The 18,142-nt window shown below is 38.3% G+C and overlaps 1 protein-coding gene across 1 annotated transcript; it reads right to left on the bottom strand.

Moving 5' to 3' along the window:
• Positions 1-300: 300 nt before the first annotated feature.
• FASTKD1 (FAST kinase domains 1) lies at positions 301-16,511 on the bottom strand. The gene is given in 17 exon segments (XM_036386358.2): positions 301-446; positions 1,433-1,550; positions 2,522-2,663; positions 2,943-3,056; positions 4,072-4,203; positions 4,959-5,087; positions 5,547-5,661; positions 6,404-6,546; positions 6,549-6,889; positions 7,850-7,981; positions 9,144-9,254; positions 10,369-10,764; positions 11,940-12,065; positions 12,975-13,043; positions 13,405-13,909; positions 14,671-14,757; positions 16,194-16,511. Coding segments are annotated over 15 exon segments (2,493 nt in total). The 5' UTR covers positions 13,740-13,909; positions 14,671-14,757; positions 16,194-16,511; the 3' UTR covers positions 301-356.
• Positions 16,512-18,142: the final 1,631 nt, after the last annotated feature.

The following is an 18,142-nucleotide window of genomic DNA, read 5'->3' as shown; positions in this document are numbered from 1 at the left end:
GGGTGCTGACTCCACTCTCCTAGTCAATAGTATTTCCAACTTTTTCTGTGGAGAGTCTGGCTAAGCTTCTGTGCTATTTATTTAGGAAATAATAATGTAATTTAACTGCAAAACTGCCAGATTCATGTGCCTGTAATAGCTTCCAGATAATGAGAAACTGTAAGAATCCTTACCACATCTTCACAGCCCACTGTGACCTGCCTTTTGCAATCCCTAACAAAATGAGGATTAAATCTCTTTACATCTGATGACCTGGACAAGCCTTGGCCCACCTGATACAGATAAAGAGATTTTATGAGGTGTTTGATGATACATAAACTGTTTTTATAGAAGTACTTTAGACTGCATGTCTGACATCACTGTATTCCATACAGCTGCTGTCTCAGGTATTCCAGCTGTTCACTTTTTGTTGACAGAACCATAGAATTCCATTCGAAGTGAGGAATCTGTAGAACAGAATGGTACAAACTGACTTTTAACATTGGTATAAGCCACATACCACATAAGAGCAAAGAAAAGGCTCTCTGATATGTGTTGTTCTTCACCTGAAGATATTTACCACCTCCCAAAAGCCTGGCTTACTCTAATACTGAAAAGATCCATTTCTTATTGTAAGATTCTCCTTTATGTAAGTACAGTCAGTCTGCTTCTAAAAAGCAGCATAGTTGCAGAGATATAAAACAGATGCCCACACAATATAGGCTGTGACAACTCCATCACACCCTCCCCTCTTTTAAAACCCAAATTGAGAGAAAAATCCCAGGTCACTGTAGTTTGTAATGCTAATGTAGCAGACTGGAATGGTGTATCAGTAGTGTAACATGTAAGATGATTATTCTGTTTAAAAAAACCCAACTAACAAAATTTAAGCTTAAAGAAGGATTCTATCTAAAATTAGGTTAGGTGAGTAATTAAATATATAGGAGCCTCTACATTAATGAATCTCCAATTCCCAAATGTTTCAGTGCTGGTGGTGAATTATGTCTGGCCTCTAGTGTTCCTTGTCACAGCACTATCATTGCAGCAGACAAACAGCATCCATATCCTGTCTGGCAGCTGCCAAATTGTCTTATCACTCAAGGAGGGTATGTTCAATCTTTTTCTACCATAGAAATCTTCAGTGAATTGAACTGAAACTCTCATTTGACTTTTTCTCCTTTACTCAGGCTGCAATGAGATTGCTAGTTTGCCTGCAGTAAGGGCAGAGTGGGACTTTAGCTTTGCTTCACCCTCTTTCAGAGAAGGTATGTGTTCTGTGAAGTCCTTAAATCATTTTGAGAACAGCTTAGAGTTTCTCCCCAACTACAAAAATTGCTCTCTCCCAGTAGGTGCTTTTAAGATAAAACTGCTCTAAATCTGTTGTGAGGAAAATGGATCATTTTGCACTGCTGATACAATCCAGAAAGGACACAAAGTATTGCTGACTGCTCACCTGAACGACTCGGTACCCCAGCATTTCCAGGTGTCGCTTTTTCACTGCAGGTTCTCCTTTCAGATGATGTGAATAATCTTTGCTAAAAGCTTTTGAATCAAGAAATTCCAAAGCAATTCTGCAAATAGTAAAAATGTGCATTTACTTCCACATTCTACCTGAATAGCAAGAAGTGACAGTTCTAGTTCAGTACTGATAATTACAGCAAGGCTAGATAAACCTGACAATTACCAGAAAACAAAAATTAAACAACTCCCTGGAATTAGACAAAATATTTCCTCCTATTTATCTAGAGATACTTGAATTCAGAAAAAGCATTTTCTCCCTGCATCTGGTTTTGTTCCAATGGTAAAAACAACTAACCAACATTTTCAGGGCTTGCATTTGAAAAGGTGTGAGGAAAACAGTATTCCAATCTCACGACACACATGTCAAGAACCTGTACTGGGTTTGGCTGGGATGGAGGTACTTTCTTCATAGCAGTTGGTATGATGCTGTGTTTTGAACTTGTGACCAGAACTGTCAATAACACACTGATATCTTGGCTACTGCTGAAAAGTGCTTGCACAGCATCAAGGCCTTCCCTATTTCTCCCCCTGTGCCCACAGTGCACACAGGCTGCATTGACAAGAGCAAGGGACACAGCTGGGAGGGAACATCAGCTGCTGAAGTGGTGTTTCACACCATCCAACATCATGCTCAGCAGTAAAGCAGAGGGGACTTTATCCCACACAGCCATTGCTCTGGCACAGGTCTGCTGTAGGTGAATGACTGCATGGCCATCCATTGCTTTGTTTCTCCCTCCCCTTTTTTTTCCCCCTACACTTATTAAACTGTCTTAATTGCAACCCAGGAGTTTTCTTCCTTGCTGTTACCCTCCACGTTCTCTCCCCCATCACACTGCAGGGACATGAGCCATGCCCTGCAAATGGGAGGGAGCAGCTGTGGCTAACCCACCGCACCCCAGCAGGCTAAACCTCATTAGACTTTGGAAAAAGGAACAGAGCATTAGAACATGAGCATCAAAAACCCAATCTAAAGTGGATGTAAGCTTGGAAGAGCCAATGTACAAGAATTCAATGTACTGACCTTTGAGCTCCTGGTGGCAGAGCCTTTCTCCCTTCATCCTTGATGTCATGTCTCAAGGGTATTCCCCCCACACCACCCAAAGCTATATTCTGAGCCACATAGGAAAGAGGCTTTTTATTTACATCCAGGACACACTCAAAATCTGCCAGAAAACAAAACAAACCTGTTTACTGACAAAATAAAAATGAAAGAATTTGATCTGTACAATGTTTACTTGTAGAAAAATGGATAGCCATAATTAGAGATACCCAACATTATTAATACTACAAAGAACATTTTGGAAACTGTATTTTATACAACAATTTCTTCTTTGCAATATCTTGTGTTATTTTGGGGCCACATGACCAGGAACTTCCTAATCTTGGTAACAAGAGTGATATGAAAGGACTTCATAACAATTTTTAGAGTATTAACTTCTCACCTATTTCATAGTAGTACGGTGTGAGAACAGATACTCTTGAGTAATGGCTCCCTCCTAAGATCTCTGTCAGCATTCTGTGAATATGCTGTCGCTGTGGATTTGTTTGGCTCATGCCTACAAAGACAAAATAAAGAATTCATACATCAAAACTTCCACAGCCAAAATTCTGAAAATAGTGCTTTGAGACATTGTATTTTTGACAGCCAGGCTACTGAATTAAATCTTTTCCACGGATCCCGAGTGCTATTCCATCATAATTCAGAGACAAAGTGCTCGTATTTTAGCTCGAAAGTGACAGGTGCATGCTATTAAGTAACTTTCAAATCCAGAGTTTAGATCCCAGGATTTTTTCATTCACATACTACAAAACCTCAAGTTTTAGGTTTCACCTGCTGGATTTTGTTTGCTTTTAGTTATGTTTAGACATGTATTTACTCACCTTGGGTTGATTACAGCCATACCCCACTATCTGTCACTTCTCTGTGCATTGCAGATTAACACCCTGCTCCATTAAACATCTTCAGTCTTAGAGACAAAGCAGCTGAGTTCTGTGGATAGCACAGCAGATCTCCCCATGAGAATCAGTGGAGGAGACCCTGTGTTTGCATTTGATGGATTCTGAATTGATTACTGTTCTGAAAGATCTCAGCTGCTACACTTGATCACTAGCCTACTTCTCATCTCTCATCCCTGATGGATCTTGATTCTTGTGAAGAAAAAGGGAGGATTAAGTTCAAAAGGAGGCAGTAAAAATGTTTACCTTGAAAAATTTAAGTCAAATGTTCAGTTTTGTAAGTAAAGCAGGGAGCAAAATGACCCATCTCTCCAGTACAGAATGATCTTCCTGCCTTTCCATCCTTCATGCCATATACCCAGTTTCTGTGTATTTAAATTTTAATTCTTCTGCAGAAATAACCCATCTCTACTACATTAATTCTCACAAGGAAAACCAGTTTGCTCCCAGTTGCACTAATAAGTGGTTGCACTACAAAATGCTCAGCAGAGAGGGGTGTGTGTCTATTGTGTGCTAGTGTCAGTATGACAGCTTTAGAAGAAACATCAAGTATATTTCTAAAAAAATAGACTATTGTGAGTAACAAGGGCAGCTTTCCTGTCCTAAGTGACTTACTGTTATGAAAGACACGTTGGCAGTATGGCTCATGAAACCAAGGGATGTGAAACTCTGGGCATTCCAGACAGACTGCTCTGTTCAATTTCATGAGGCTCGAGTGGACCCTCTGCTTCACCGTATCAGGCAGCACTGATTAAAAAAAAAACAACATAGAAACGTGTGAACTGAAATGTGAAAAATCCAACAAATTGGATTAAATGGTAACCTCTGAATCTTTTACTAGAAATGCAAATATCTGTATACTATGGCATTTGTACAACTCATGCTGCAGAATTTTAGAAAGGTTCTCAAAATCCCTGAGATAATAAATGAAAAAAACACAGCTCTGCTCAACATTAAGAACAACAGAAGACAGAAATTAATTAAATTTACACAATAGAAGCCGGTAGTTGAGGGCAAAATGGCAAGAGTACATTGATAATGAACAACACAGAGGTAGAGAGGAATGAAACAGTCAAGCACTCAGTCTCTTATTTAGAGAGAAGAGATAGGTAGGATGCATTTCTTGAAGACAAGAATCCCACATTATTCCTTCAGCTTTGTGACTACTTCTAGTAATAAACACCACAGTCAGGTAATTTTATTTCCAATAAAATTGAAGAATTATTAAATACTGAGTGCAATAAGTTGACTATAAAATTAATTTTATATTACTTTCTCTCATCTGCAATACAGGTCTGTACTTTAAAAAAAAAAAAATAAACATATTTTTATTCATTCCTGCCCTTTTAGCACTCAAACTATGACTATATTATAAAGAGGGTGTCTTTCCCAAAAGCAGAATCATTTAAAGAGTAATTCTATATCTCAAGTCATATGTGAGTCCAAACTGCATTTTATGCCAAATGCTACACAATCAAATTCATCAAAAGCTAGATAGCTACCTTTAAGTTGAGCATCCAGTTTGCTTAGGAAAGAAATATTAAATATGGTCGTTATCAGAACTGGAGGAAAATACCCAGCCATTGCCAAAACATGACCAAGCAGCACCAAGTGATAATTTTCAAGATGACCTTGAAAAATCAGAGAGAAACCCATATTAACACATGACAAAGTTGAAAGGATTTTCAATGCCCTTTACCTGGCCTCTCAAATCATCTGATTTTCCCTCTTAATGTACAACACAAATCCATACCTACTTCCTCCACAATTTTAACTATTTCTTTGTCATGAATCACAATATGTATCCTGTTCCCAAATGATGTCTCCTTGGGGAACACAACAATTCTAACCAATAACAGCACAGTGAATTAATCAGAATTTTCACTTATCTTTTACTATGCCAAAAATTCCTTTGCTAGTCCCTTATCAAGAGTCATTTTCAGCAGGTGAAACAAAACCTAAAATTGAATATTTGTCATGGTTTAACCCCAGCAGGTAGAGTATTAGCAGTAACATCTTTTCTTTGCTTAATCAAAGTTCCATTCTATTCCCATTTTCATTCAGTAAAAATCTTTGTCTAGTGCACTTACTCAAGTTAGAAGTAAGATGTTGGATACAACTCCTAAAGAATTCTTCATTGTCAGGAGGGTCATAATTCAAAGCAGAGAAAAGGAAGAGAATAAAATAGATTTCAGAGGTGAGAATCTGAAAAAAAAGACATCCTAAATCAAGTTACTGCAAAATATCCTACTATAGCTTTATAATAAAGAAAAGTTTTATAATTAATGCAGAATTTGGAGATTTAGGAGTAGATGAACTATTTTCTAATTTTTTTTGGTCAACTTCTCTGGAGAAAATAACAAAAAAATAAAATTGTTGAAATTGGAGCCACAACTAAAACTTCAAATTTATTTCATGTAGGTGATCCAAGTGTTCCTATACACTTAAAGAACCTTTTAAGAAGGTTTTTAATTAAATGTTCTTAAAGAAACTAAACTGCAACAGAATAAAATTGAAGATTTATATGAACACCAGATTGAGAATGAGAAAAAAGACAGTATGAAAAAAAGAGTAATTTTGACCAAATAGGCCATTGGGGAAATCCCCACAACAATTAATACTGTTAAAATATCTACCATGTGATGTGACTATTTATCAAGAAGTTAAAAAAAATTAGGATGGTCAAATGTAAAGTTGAATGTAAATTATGGTTGACCTAACACTGAGTGAACAATAAAAAAGAAATGAAAATTAATGATAAACGCAAATTTATACACATAGAAGTAAAACAGCTTTAAGTAAGCAGAAAAAAACATTATCTCCAAATCAGCTATGCTGAAGAAAACTCTTAAAAACATGTGTGGATTGTGCTCTGAAACACATCAACTACTGATGTGTCCTTTCTTACTGACTAACTCACAGTAGATAGAAAGAAAAACTGGGACACCTTGTCTATATTTTCAACAGTCACAGACGCGATTCTGTCAAATAACGCAGGACAACGGTGCTCTGATTTTATGAGAAAAAAAGACAAGGGTAAAACATTTGCCCATGTTATTTGATCTATCAAGTGCTGACACATGGCCAGAGTTTCTCATTCAGGACTTCTTCAAACCACTCTCCATTCACATATGGAAGCTCTTCCAGCAGAAGATTTAAGTTGTTGGCTTTCTGAAGCCTCTGAAATGCACAGTCATTGAGTTTTTGCAGAAGCTTGGCACACAGCTCAGAGCTGTTTTGCCAGTGAAACTGGCCATGATGATTCCACTTGACAAGAGCTGTAGCAATGCAATTCAAATGATGGAGTCTGCATTGAGGCAAAACTGCTGCTGCTTTGTTTATAATCGTTTCCTCCACTTGGAAAGAAGGAAGCATGGCCAGAACACGAATTACAGCTGCAGTATCAGCAGGTATCACACTAGATTTTAAATAACTGGAAGAGAGATAGAAATAAAAAGCCCATCAGTAGTGACAAAGTGCAAATATTTAAACAAAACAAAAAAAATTGCTTGCTTGAAACTTCTACTTTGGAAGTCAAAAGCTGCACATCAAATATAAAATAAGAAGAGTATTAATCACTTGGCAGAAATCCACACATCTTTTTTTTTCAGTGAGACTAACTTCTTCCTTCTAATTTGTTCAAAACTGAACAAGGGGAAGAAGACAATGAGCAGCTCAGTCAGCTGGTGAGACTCCACCTGTTACTGATAAACACAGAAGTTCTTAGTAAGGCCAGAAGGTCCACATTTGTCAAGGTAATCTGTGGGTTTATGGGCCTGGTTAAGTTCTGTGATTTCTGTCCTAGGGAGCACCAGGTTTTAACGAGTCTGAGGAACATGAGGACGTTATCCACCAAAAAAATATGTACAGCCAAGGCATTACATTCCCATAGAGGCTGAGCAATCAACGCAAGATCTCGTGTCTGGCAACTTTCTGTTGTTCTGTAGAAGCCTAAGAACTAACTGGACAGTTCTTCAATCAAAAGAGTACTTCTGTGTCACACTTTCACTTGTCCCAACCAAGGCATTCTGTCTCTTTTTCATTACTTCTTCTGTCAAACATCAAATACAATATTAACATCTACCCATCCTATCAAATACCAATCAAAATTTATTGTCATTTCAACATCATTATATTACAGTGGTCAGAAGAAAAGGGAAAAAATATTTTTAAAAGGTACCATATATTAGCAGATACTGTTGGGTTTCTAGTCAAGACAACATCTACTTTCCATCATCTGATTTACATGTTTAATAAACCAAATACTTGTAACACTTTGTTACTTCTTCATATTTTATGGGTGGAACACTAACATCTTAGACTGCTATTTAAAATCCTAAGTAGAAAACTGTTTAAAGCTCAAATAGCTACATTTCCAAGAATACACACTTACCCTAATAGTAACATTTTTAGTTTGGCAAACAACTCCAGATCCTGGCAATGCAACACCACCAAGTACTGCGTTAACTTTACCAACTGTAATACATGATAGCTGTCCAAGTGTCTGTGCAGAACAGAAGCCATCCTGAATTTAAAGAGGAAAAGATTACATGGTATTAAGCTAATACAAAAGATACTGCAAGCTCCAACATGCCACATGAAATAGAGGTGTCTTGTGATGCACAGTACCTGTGGGGAGGGTTTTACACACCTGCACTCGTCTCCACATTGATTTTGACGCTATTCCACTTAGAGCAGCCTCTCTCCACTTACTGAATTGCAAAATTAAAGCCACACAACAAAAATTAAAGTCATCACAACAAATCAGCTACTTCACACTACTAATTTTTGTTGCAGATTTCACAATCAGTTCAATTTAGAGTGGACCCAGAACGTAAACTAGAACAGCATCAGCAGCTCCAGCACCACCACATTCACAAAACAGTGGTTGCTACAGCTGTGCTGGTCTAAAGCTGCAGAGGGGGATAGATCTGTAGGGAAAGATAATACTTTAAGACCTTCTTTAGACAGTGAGACTCAGGAACAAAAGGCATTAATTCACCTGATCTTCCTTTTAGTATCCCTTTCTGCCACAGAACACAAGTATGTCCTTTTTCTTTCAAGGATCTATTTGATTCATACAAGTACCTTCAATCCAATAACTGTTCACAACCTGCACTTAATTCTGCTGTATCTCTGACATATTTAATGCTACATCTTCTGAGCCTAAAACATCAACTTCTTTTCCATTCACTGTATGACAGACACTACCCCTCCCTATAAATAGTTTTCAGTTCAAAACTGCAGAAAATGTGGCCCAGGTTCTAAAAAACACAAGCTTTAATAGTCCAAAATAGGACACAATGACTTTTGAACAAATAATTCACAAAAGTAACAGGATCTTCAAGACAGGGTATGTTCTCTGCAACTTACCACATTTCATTGCACTCTCCCAAGTTCACAGTAATTGTTAGAGGTGAAGTTTATCACAGATTTGTAAATTAGACAGATGCTATACAACAGTAACTTGGTAAGGGTGAAATGCCTTTCTTCAAAATCCCTAAATTGCCTCAATTACTTCTGGGTCAAACTGCAATATTCTAGAATCTGTAATAGCCAATAAGTTATAGTGTATAAGAACTTGTGTGCAAGTGATGGTCCTAACTTACTGGATATGTCAAAGTCTCCCACACTAAATGGAAGTTTACCTAGAGAATACAATATCTTAGTAATATAAAAACCATTACTTTTTGAGTAGATGAGAATTTCTGCATTTCATTTTCCGCATAGTTTTCAGTATCAGCAATATTTGGTGACTGCTAAATTCCTCTGCCATGTTTACTGCAGTTATCAGCAACCTAAAGAGGAAAAGACAATTTCCAATGAAAAACAGTTGAAAATCTCTGGCAAACATTGCAGCCATTTTCTTTACCTATGAGGAAAAGAACCAAAGACTATTTCTGGAAGCAAAATTATCCCAAACTAGAGACTTTTGTTCTGTGGACATTTCTTCTGAACAGCTGGTCTGTCTAGCACAAATAATGGGGTGTGAGTGTGTTGGACCAGTGCATATTGTTCTGATGCTAGAAAACAGCAAGGCCAACAATTCTAAAAGTAGACAAGAAGTAGGGAAGGTACTCTAAGACACAGAACAATTCATAATCAACCAGCAAGCTACAGATAACAGAATCAAACATGAACTGAACTGGTTCTGTGTTAATTAAATCCAATGTTTATCACAAACAATATAAATTTAAAAAAAATGAAGAAAAGCTTTTGGAACTAAATCAGCTATGGCAAACCAACACAGGCTTGCAGCAAATCTCTGAATAAAGGAAATGTTCACAAAGAGAAGTATGAAAATATGACTCATTGTAATTAATACAGAAAATTCTGCCTAGAACTGCAGGCTTTGAGAGACCCATGAGTAATGTCACGCCCAAACAGGATTTTGTGGCACAAGAAAAACAGGTAGAGAAAAAAAAAGTGTCACATAATACTATGATCTAAATAAATGCTGAAGTGTTCCCTGATGACGATCTTTCATAAAGAACAGGATGTCAGCAGTCTAATATAGGACAAGACTCAGGCTTTTTCAGCTACTGACAGTCTTAAAAAAGAAAAAGCAACAGATATCACTGCATATATTTCTCAGAAGAAAGACAGAAATGTTTTTACTACCACCCAGTGTGAAAGGAAGGCTGTAATCTAAGAGACAGAGCTACAGGATGGCCTTGCATAACAGCATTCACACCCCCCTTAATTGATGGATCTGATTCAACTTCTTAATAAAACATACTGTTTTGACAGTGTTTCCATGATGAAATCATCCATTGCTACACTGTTACAACCAGGAAACCTAAGGCTCAGCTCACAGATGGGCTCAGAAATTTCTCCAAACATAGGTACATTTTTAATTTCTGTGTAAGAATGCATGTATCGTAAATAAGACAAAGTGATTAATAAACTTACCTTTCTCTAACCTTAGATCCTGCCAAAGGCCCAAGAGAAAAAAATAATTTTGCAAATGTTTCAGGATCATAATAATCATCTATAGCTTCAGATAGCAGCTGTTTAGCAATCAAGCGAAATTCAGCACTGCCAAAACCCAGCTGCTCATACAGTCCAAAAATATGACTAATACTGTGTATATCAAGAAGGGAGGCACTTTTAAGGAAAATCCTGTTGCATTTTTCTAGCACTGGATGATGTCTCAGTTGAACATTTTGGAGAAACTGTAGTATTCTTCTGGCATAGTTGAAGTGGACTTCATGCTCTTCTAACAGCTGTTCAGCCTTGTGTAGTAATCGATCTCGAAAACTCTCTGTGATAACTTCAGATATGCTGATCATCAAAACTGACAAGATCCTAAAAAATTCAAAAAGTCTCCTATTTACACATTGAATATAGTAAGCAATACATTTTATATTTATTAAATGAAGTGCAAAAAGAAATTAATGGTAGTTCAGGTGGCTTCTGTGCAAAAAGAATTTTAAATCTAATCCAGAAAACATGGATGAGTAAAAACCATTTATCCTACTAAAGTAAAGATTCTGCTTTCAGTGAACTTCTGAAATGATTTGAATTTTTCAGCCATCTCTTAGAAAGTTACACATGATAAAAGTGATTGCCTAAGGCAAGACCCAGATTTGCCTGATTCATATTTGCTAAAATATCTTTAATGTTCAGTAGACACTAAAGAAGCCTGAACAATTCACAAGTGACAGGATGGGGAGAAGAGTCATTGTCACTCCTAAAGAAAGAATCCCTTCCTAAGGGAATAAAACTTACGACAATAGAGAAAGTGATTTCAGTAAAGAAATGCAGTCCTGTTCAAAGAGTTTCATAAGCAGGCTCTTCACATCTGAAAAAAATCAGTGTCGGGACTGCTGGTGCTATATAAAGCAGAAGAAAGAAAGAGAAGCCTTTGCTTTAACAGCCCCAGGGGAACAGAAACAAGAAAAAAATTATCTGGTCTTCTTTGACTAGAGCTATGCTTAAAGTAGTTTAAATATGAAGGTAACGTGCTAGACATGCTAGCGAGAGAATTTATTAATTCAGCTTGACCAGAAAAACAATGCTCTGAAGATAAATAAACATATTATTGTTTTAAAACCCCTTACTGCTGTTAAGAAAGACATGTCATGGTAGACATGAGAAACTATCAATGTCAAGGGAGAAAAGCATCTTCTGGTGAGTCAATAGCCTCTAAATTACAAAAAAAAAGTCCACGTTTAGAATCAGGATAATGCTGATTGTAAATATCTGCTGTAATGTAAGTAGAACAGTGGAAATTAATTAAATTTCTATAAACTAAACAATCAAGCTGTAGTTTCAATCATTTAGACTGGTTATAAGGAAATTCTTCGTAAAGTCATTGGGAAAATGCATTCTCTTGTGAATCAATGCACAAATACAAAACACTTCTTTCCCACAAACCCCCAAGTGAAGCAAAGTAACCTCCGGCTTAGAAAAAGGCAAAGTCTTCAGAAAAGACAGACCAGTAATTGAAACATTTTGTTTCTTCTGCTTCTGACACTTACCTTATATCCTGTATAGAATCCAGTTTCATGTCCACAATATGAGCTACTTGGCCAATTATGGGACTGAAGTGCCTGTGCTGCTTGTATAAGCACAGAGCGAATTTAGACAGACAAGGCAAGCTAAGCCTGTCAAGACATTAAAGACAGTCAGACAGGATATCTACCTTTTATTTCTAATCAATAATTAAAGACAAAAATATTTTTAACAATTCTATAAAAACTAAGGTTCTAGTCAAATTACAAAACAAGGAAGCAAAGTATCTAAGCAAAAAACCTAGGTGTTTCTATGGAGTTCTACAAGAACTAGTTGTACTTCACTTAACCAGCCTGAGAAATCTATAAAGATTATATTCTCAAGCAATTATGTCAAGTGGATAAAATGAATGTAAGCAATTTATTACTTGAATATAATTTTGTTTTCAAGCTACACTGTATTTATTTACTTCAAGATGCTCCACGTATAAAGAAGAGGCAATTCTGTGATGCAGGTGCCAAGACTGACACTCGGTTCTGCCATTATCCCAAGATTAAAGAGTCAAAACTACAACATCCCTCTTCCAAAAAGGAATCAAAAGACAACAAAACACAACAACAAAATGCACAAAGGGAAAATGTTTAAATACAAAATGTTTTACAAAAATTGAGACAAAATGTTTTATAAAAATTGATATAAAATTGAGATAAATGTTTTATAAAAATTGATAATTCTAATAACCATTTAAGACCTGGACAGCAAGCACTGAGGTAAAATTGTAAATATGAAAACCTGCAATTCACTTCAAATACTTAATACTAGACAGACAATATATTCCAAAATCTCAAATGCTGGACCCTCTTGTTGCAGTATCTGAATCTCTCAAGCATTTGTGTACCAAATAATTTGTATCATTTTCAAAACCTTCAAAAATACAACTGACATTTAAAACATTATATTTTAATCATAAATACTCTTTGAGAACTCTTGAGTAACCTCACATGAAGCAAATCATGCTTGCAACTTATACCTTTCACAAGGCACAGCAGGACAATACTTGCCTTTCTAATCTTTTCCATGCTTCTGTAACAAGCACTTTTGTTAGAGAAACGTGGTCTTCAACATTGAGCCTGCAAAATACAGACAATGCTTTACTTCAATAGTTATAAGGAAATAAGACATATGTCTTTTCATTATTTATCACAATGTTTTACTTTTCTATCATTCTCTCCATTCAAACAGATTGTAAACATTTGTGCATGAATAATCAGAATTCATAATAGTCATAAAACATATTTAATGGGACTGCAAAACAGATCTGTTCTGCCTGTATCTCCAAAAGTGAGGCACAGGACATTATGCTGTGTCACACAGTCAAGAGTGCAGAAGCTGTGGCAGGGCAGTCTCATCACAGTCTCCTTATGAGATAGCTCTGTAGTCAAAATTCTTTCTTTTTTTTACCAAATACAAAATGTATTTAATGCTCTTTACCTCAGGATGCTATATAAGGTGTCCACTATCACCTCATCTTCCATGAGTTCCACCTTGTTTTCTGCCAAAACGCAAAGGGTGAGAAACTGGGAGTGATTTCTTACATAGTCACTAGTCCTTGAGAGAAAGGGCCTCTTCTTTTGCAATTGCCACAGCATGCTCAATGCAATTCCCACATGCTTTTCAGAAAGTCTGGCCTTGTTTCTTCCAACAAGGTTGAACACTTCATCTTCATGGGTGCAGCCGTTTATCTGGCTCAGAAGCAGATCACTACACAGAGCCCGAGCTTGGTAACGCCTCAGTGTGAGCAAGCAAACCTGCCTCAAACAAAGCATTTTGCTAATCCTACCAGCTAGCTTTAAACTGTCCAGAAAGATTCTTCTTTCACTTTTCACAGAAAACCACGCTGTTACAGACAACAAACTCAAATATTTGAAAAACAGAAGACCATTTTTCTTTGAGCCTGTATGGTCACTTAATTAAGAAGAAGTCAATTCGGAGGTACCTGAAATGAGAAAGTATCCAAGTGCTTAATTTCAGTCACAACAATAAAGTAAAAATCAGTGTCTCTACTTATGATGTTCTAAGTAAGATAAATTTAAGGAGAACCTACAGCCTGGACTCTTCTCACAGAAAAGCTCCCAACATCAAACACTGACATGCTCACAAGTACTGTGAAGTTAGTCCACTTGGTAAGTTTTGAAATTTATAAAACTGCCTTTAAAAGGTCACATGTGCTATCAATGCAACTACTGAGAAGGAAAAGCTGAAGATTTTAACATTCCAGCACTGCATGACTAAGGGAGGCTTGCTCTCACTAGGCCATAATCCCAAACTGGGTTCTAGGAATTGCCAGAAAATACAACTATTGGTGGAAAAATGAAGTGAGATGGCTTCTAGTCAAGAAGGTTGATCACCTTTGTATTACAGGATACTGATCAATCACATACCATCAGCTGAAATTGCCACTGCACTAAAGAAAAGCAACCTGATTCCAAATTATAATAGAAGCTACAGCCTTATCTAATCAAATTTATTAAGTATTCATTTGTTTTCTTAGACTATACCCCAATTTGTACAGAGTGCTAACAACTGTGTTCTACAACCTACATAATTGATTTCAAGCTGGAGTACACAAACCACAAGTGATAAAAGCCTTAGTACACCAAAGAAGCCTCATCAAGTTCCCTGAACTTAGAGATCATGGAAAAGCTTGCAAATCTTGCTTTAGAAAATATAATCATTAACAACTAAAATCATCAATACCTTCAGCAAACCTGAATGCTCTTCAACTGTAGGCATGATTCCATCAGTGCAATGTTATCAAGGCGATGGCAGCAGTACCCACTAGGTCTGTTGAGGAAGAAAAAACCTTATTTGTGCAGCCTGTGCAAGGTACTGAAATCATTCCAGAAAGATGGATATAGGTGGATTTCCTTTGACATCTGTACAATCCTCTTCCTAGAACAAAAAGCTATACAGCACATTGCACTACACTGCTGTCACTGACACTGGGGCAGACACTAACAAAGCTAAAATGAAGTAATTTTAATTTATGATCTGCTATAATAAGAAATCTTTTCTTTCCTATTCAAAATGAAAGAATACAAAAGAAGGTAGAAATTTTTCACATACTATGTATTAAGTACTTTTTATAATAATGATTTGCTTTATAGTCCCTTTTCAGATATTACTTTTATTTTTTTCATACAGTAGTTGCCTTTAGAAAGAATTTACTTCCTCCAGTAGTGGCAAGCTAAGTGCAAGAAGTCAGGCTAAAGTAGATACCTGAAGAAAATATAAAAACCTTCAGACTCAGTTTCCTGTAAATCTATGTGACACATCCTTTCCCCTTCTCCTGCTGCAAAAGACCTTGCAGATCATACTGTTGGGGAACCAGGATCTCTATCTAAAACAGCTCACAGGAAGCTTCAAAATATTTCTCTATTCCATTGAGCAGATACAAGTGATTTACCACAAACTTTTACACCTTTTAAATCATAGTAAATTCCAGTATCTTTCAAAAAGTTCATCAATAGAAAACATCGGATGTTTTCAAACATAGAGTAAAACGAGAAATTTGGATCTACCTAAAGAACTATTTCTAAGATGTCCTACTTACCATGCAAAACACACACTAGAAGGACAAGGTCTTTAAAATTATTTTCTATCGATTGAAACAAAATAAGCACTTTTAAGCCTGTATTACAAAACACAGCGAGCCAGGAAGTCTTTCAAAAAGGAGCAAATGTGGACACTCACCACTCCCCAAATATAAGAAATACTAGAGATTTAAGTAAGTAAGGCTTCAGAGAGCTGCTTGTGCAGTGCAGGCACCGGCTCGCCTCATTTCCCGTGAGCCCGGCCGCGGGAATACAACACCCCCGTTCCCGGGTAGGAGCGCTACCGCCGCACCGCCGGCGCCCTGCGGCTTCTCGCGGGGAGCCGCCCGCCCCCCGCTCCGGCACCGCGGGGAATTCTGACCCAGAGTGCCCCGGAGAGAGCGCCGCAAGGGGCCGGGCCGAGCCGAGCAGGAGGGCCGCGACCCGCGCCGCCAGACTCCATTCCCGCCTCCGGGGGCCAGGGGCACCGCTGAGGGGCGCTCCCTGCGCGCCTGAGGCACCGGGCGGGCGCGCACGGCCCAGCTGCCGGCCGGAGCGGGGCGGCAGCGGCTGCCAGCGCTGGCTTCAGCGAGGGCTCGTCACACGGTAAACTCCACCGCCCGCGGGGTTAAACGAGAAGGCAAAGGAGCCAGTTCCGCAGGAGCCGAGGAGAAGCCCTGGGTTTACCTTTGCCCAGGACCCTTCCTGCTTTCCAGCCTCCAGACGCGGGAGGCAGCAGCCCCAGCGCTCCACGTGCCCTGGCGCCGTCACTCGCCGTGCGCATGCCCCGAGGCACAGCACTTCCCAGGAAGCGTAGGGAGAAAGGGAAAAGTCCAGCCAGTTAAGACTGTCCAAAGGAAATAAAAATAATAATTAAAAAGGTCCAAGGCTCATACTGACTATTGCGTATTAAATAAAGCAACGTTTTTATAATTCATTCGGGGGCGGAAGGAAGTCTTCCCTGCCTAGGAAAAGCACAAAGTTCGGAAGGATAAAGTTGAAGAGCTAGGCTTTGTTATAGTGCAATTAATTTTATTTTACTGTACCATTTTTTAATGCTTTGCGACAACAATAAATTTAAAATGAATGAGTTTTAGGGGAGAAATCTAATATCTCTTGCAACAAGTATGTTGCTTATGTGTAATGTGCATAGCTCCAGGTCATTTTTCTGGACCTTTTCTCACCACCATTGATAGCAGCAAAGACATTTAGAAAGAATGATAAAAATCTCAGATTGCTCTAAATTCTATCCAAAAAACAGAACCATGACCATGACCAATTCTGACCAGCTGTATTGCAGCTGTCTATCAAATGTTTCGGGGTTTTAGTTTTTGTCTGTCACCTCCTAATACATTGGATACCTATGAATATGGAACTCACTCAAACTAATAGAATAGAACCTAATTTATCACAGGTCTGTGGTATTTTTGAAAAAGAGCATGTAATTTTTTCAAACTGGATTAATTACAATTTTTGTAATTGTGGTATTTATAACTTGGACGGATTCTGTATCATCTTGCTGACAAATTCCAGATTGCCCCAGTTACAGTTTACACAGGCATGCAAGTAACAGAGCGAGACCCAAACTCTGCCAGGTGAGCTCAAGGGTGGCACGTAAAGTACCACTTTCAAGAACGTCAGGCCTTATGCAAACTCACATAACAATTCCAAGGCATCTGAGAGGAAAACTGTAGCAGAAAACAATTCCATGGTCAAATAAAGGAGACTTCTGTAAATCATACAGATTTTTCATTTACAAGATGCTGAACTTTTCACTTTTGACTTGTGAAGTACATTTGGATAAAATAAAATAATGCCTAAACCAAATTAAAAATGCTAGATAATGCAGTGACATTTTAAACTGGAAACATAGGGGAGGAAAGCAAGACTTAACAAAGCATGCTGTGCTAAAGCCAGTGTTGATTTATTGAACAGATGTTCACTCACCAGCTTCTTCAGGATTCCAGAACTCACAGGTGTTAGTTTCACATTTTAAACTGGTTTTGTTGGGTTATTTTCCATAAAACCATAAGATCATTGGGGTTTTTACTTCAAACAAACTTCTCATCAGCCAGTCACATAACTTGCATTACTTCTCATTATGTATGTGATTATTGACCCAAATGCCTACTGGTTAGACTTAAAACCCATCAAAGGAGGTACATACTTCAGTGCCAGTCTTAGTTAATTTTGAAGGTGCTCACAACTTTAGGCATTGCCATAAACTTTCATTCCTTAATTTTAAGATACATTAACTTTGAATTGCAATACATACATATGGGATACTATTATCAGTTACTCATTTTTTGCACAGTTGGCCTAAATTCCCGTTTTAATTCTTTACAAGCCCTAGCGAGGTGTACTGCTGGAGGAACCCTACGCGCTTCCAGCACCGTGCAGGACGGTTCATTTACCAACCCTTGGCCATTTCGCGGGCCCATCGGCGGGGAAGAGCAGCGCTGCTCTCGAGCACGTTTGGCTGGGAAGGGCCCGTGTACCTGCCGCGCTCCAGCCCCTCCGGCTCCTTCCCGCGCCGCGCCCGCTCGGGCCCGGCGCGGCGGGGCCGCGAGAGGGGCGGGGCGCCGCTGACGAGACCGAGGAGGCGGGAGCCCCTCCCCCAGCCGCTCGGGCTCCTC

Source organism: Molothrus ater, chromosome 7 (assembly GCF_012460135.2).
Source record: "Molothrus ater isolate BHLD 08-10-18 breed brown headed cowbird chromosome 7, BPBGC_Mater_1.1, whole genome shotgun sequence".
In the NCBI taxonomy this organism is placed as follows: domain Eukaryota; kingdom Metazoa; phylum Chordata; class Aves; order Passeriformes; family Icteridae; genus Molothrus; species Molothrus ater.
Note: the sequence above shows the minus strand (reverse complement) of the source record. Positions and strands in the feature narration are given on the sequence as shown.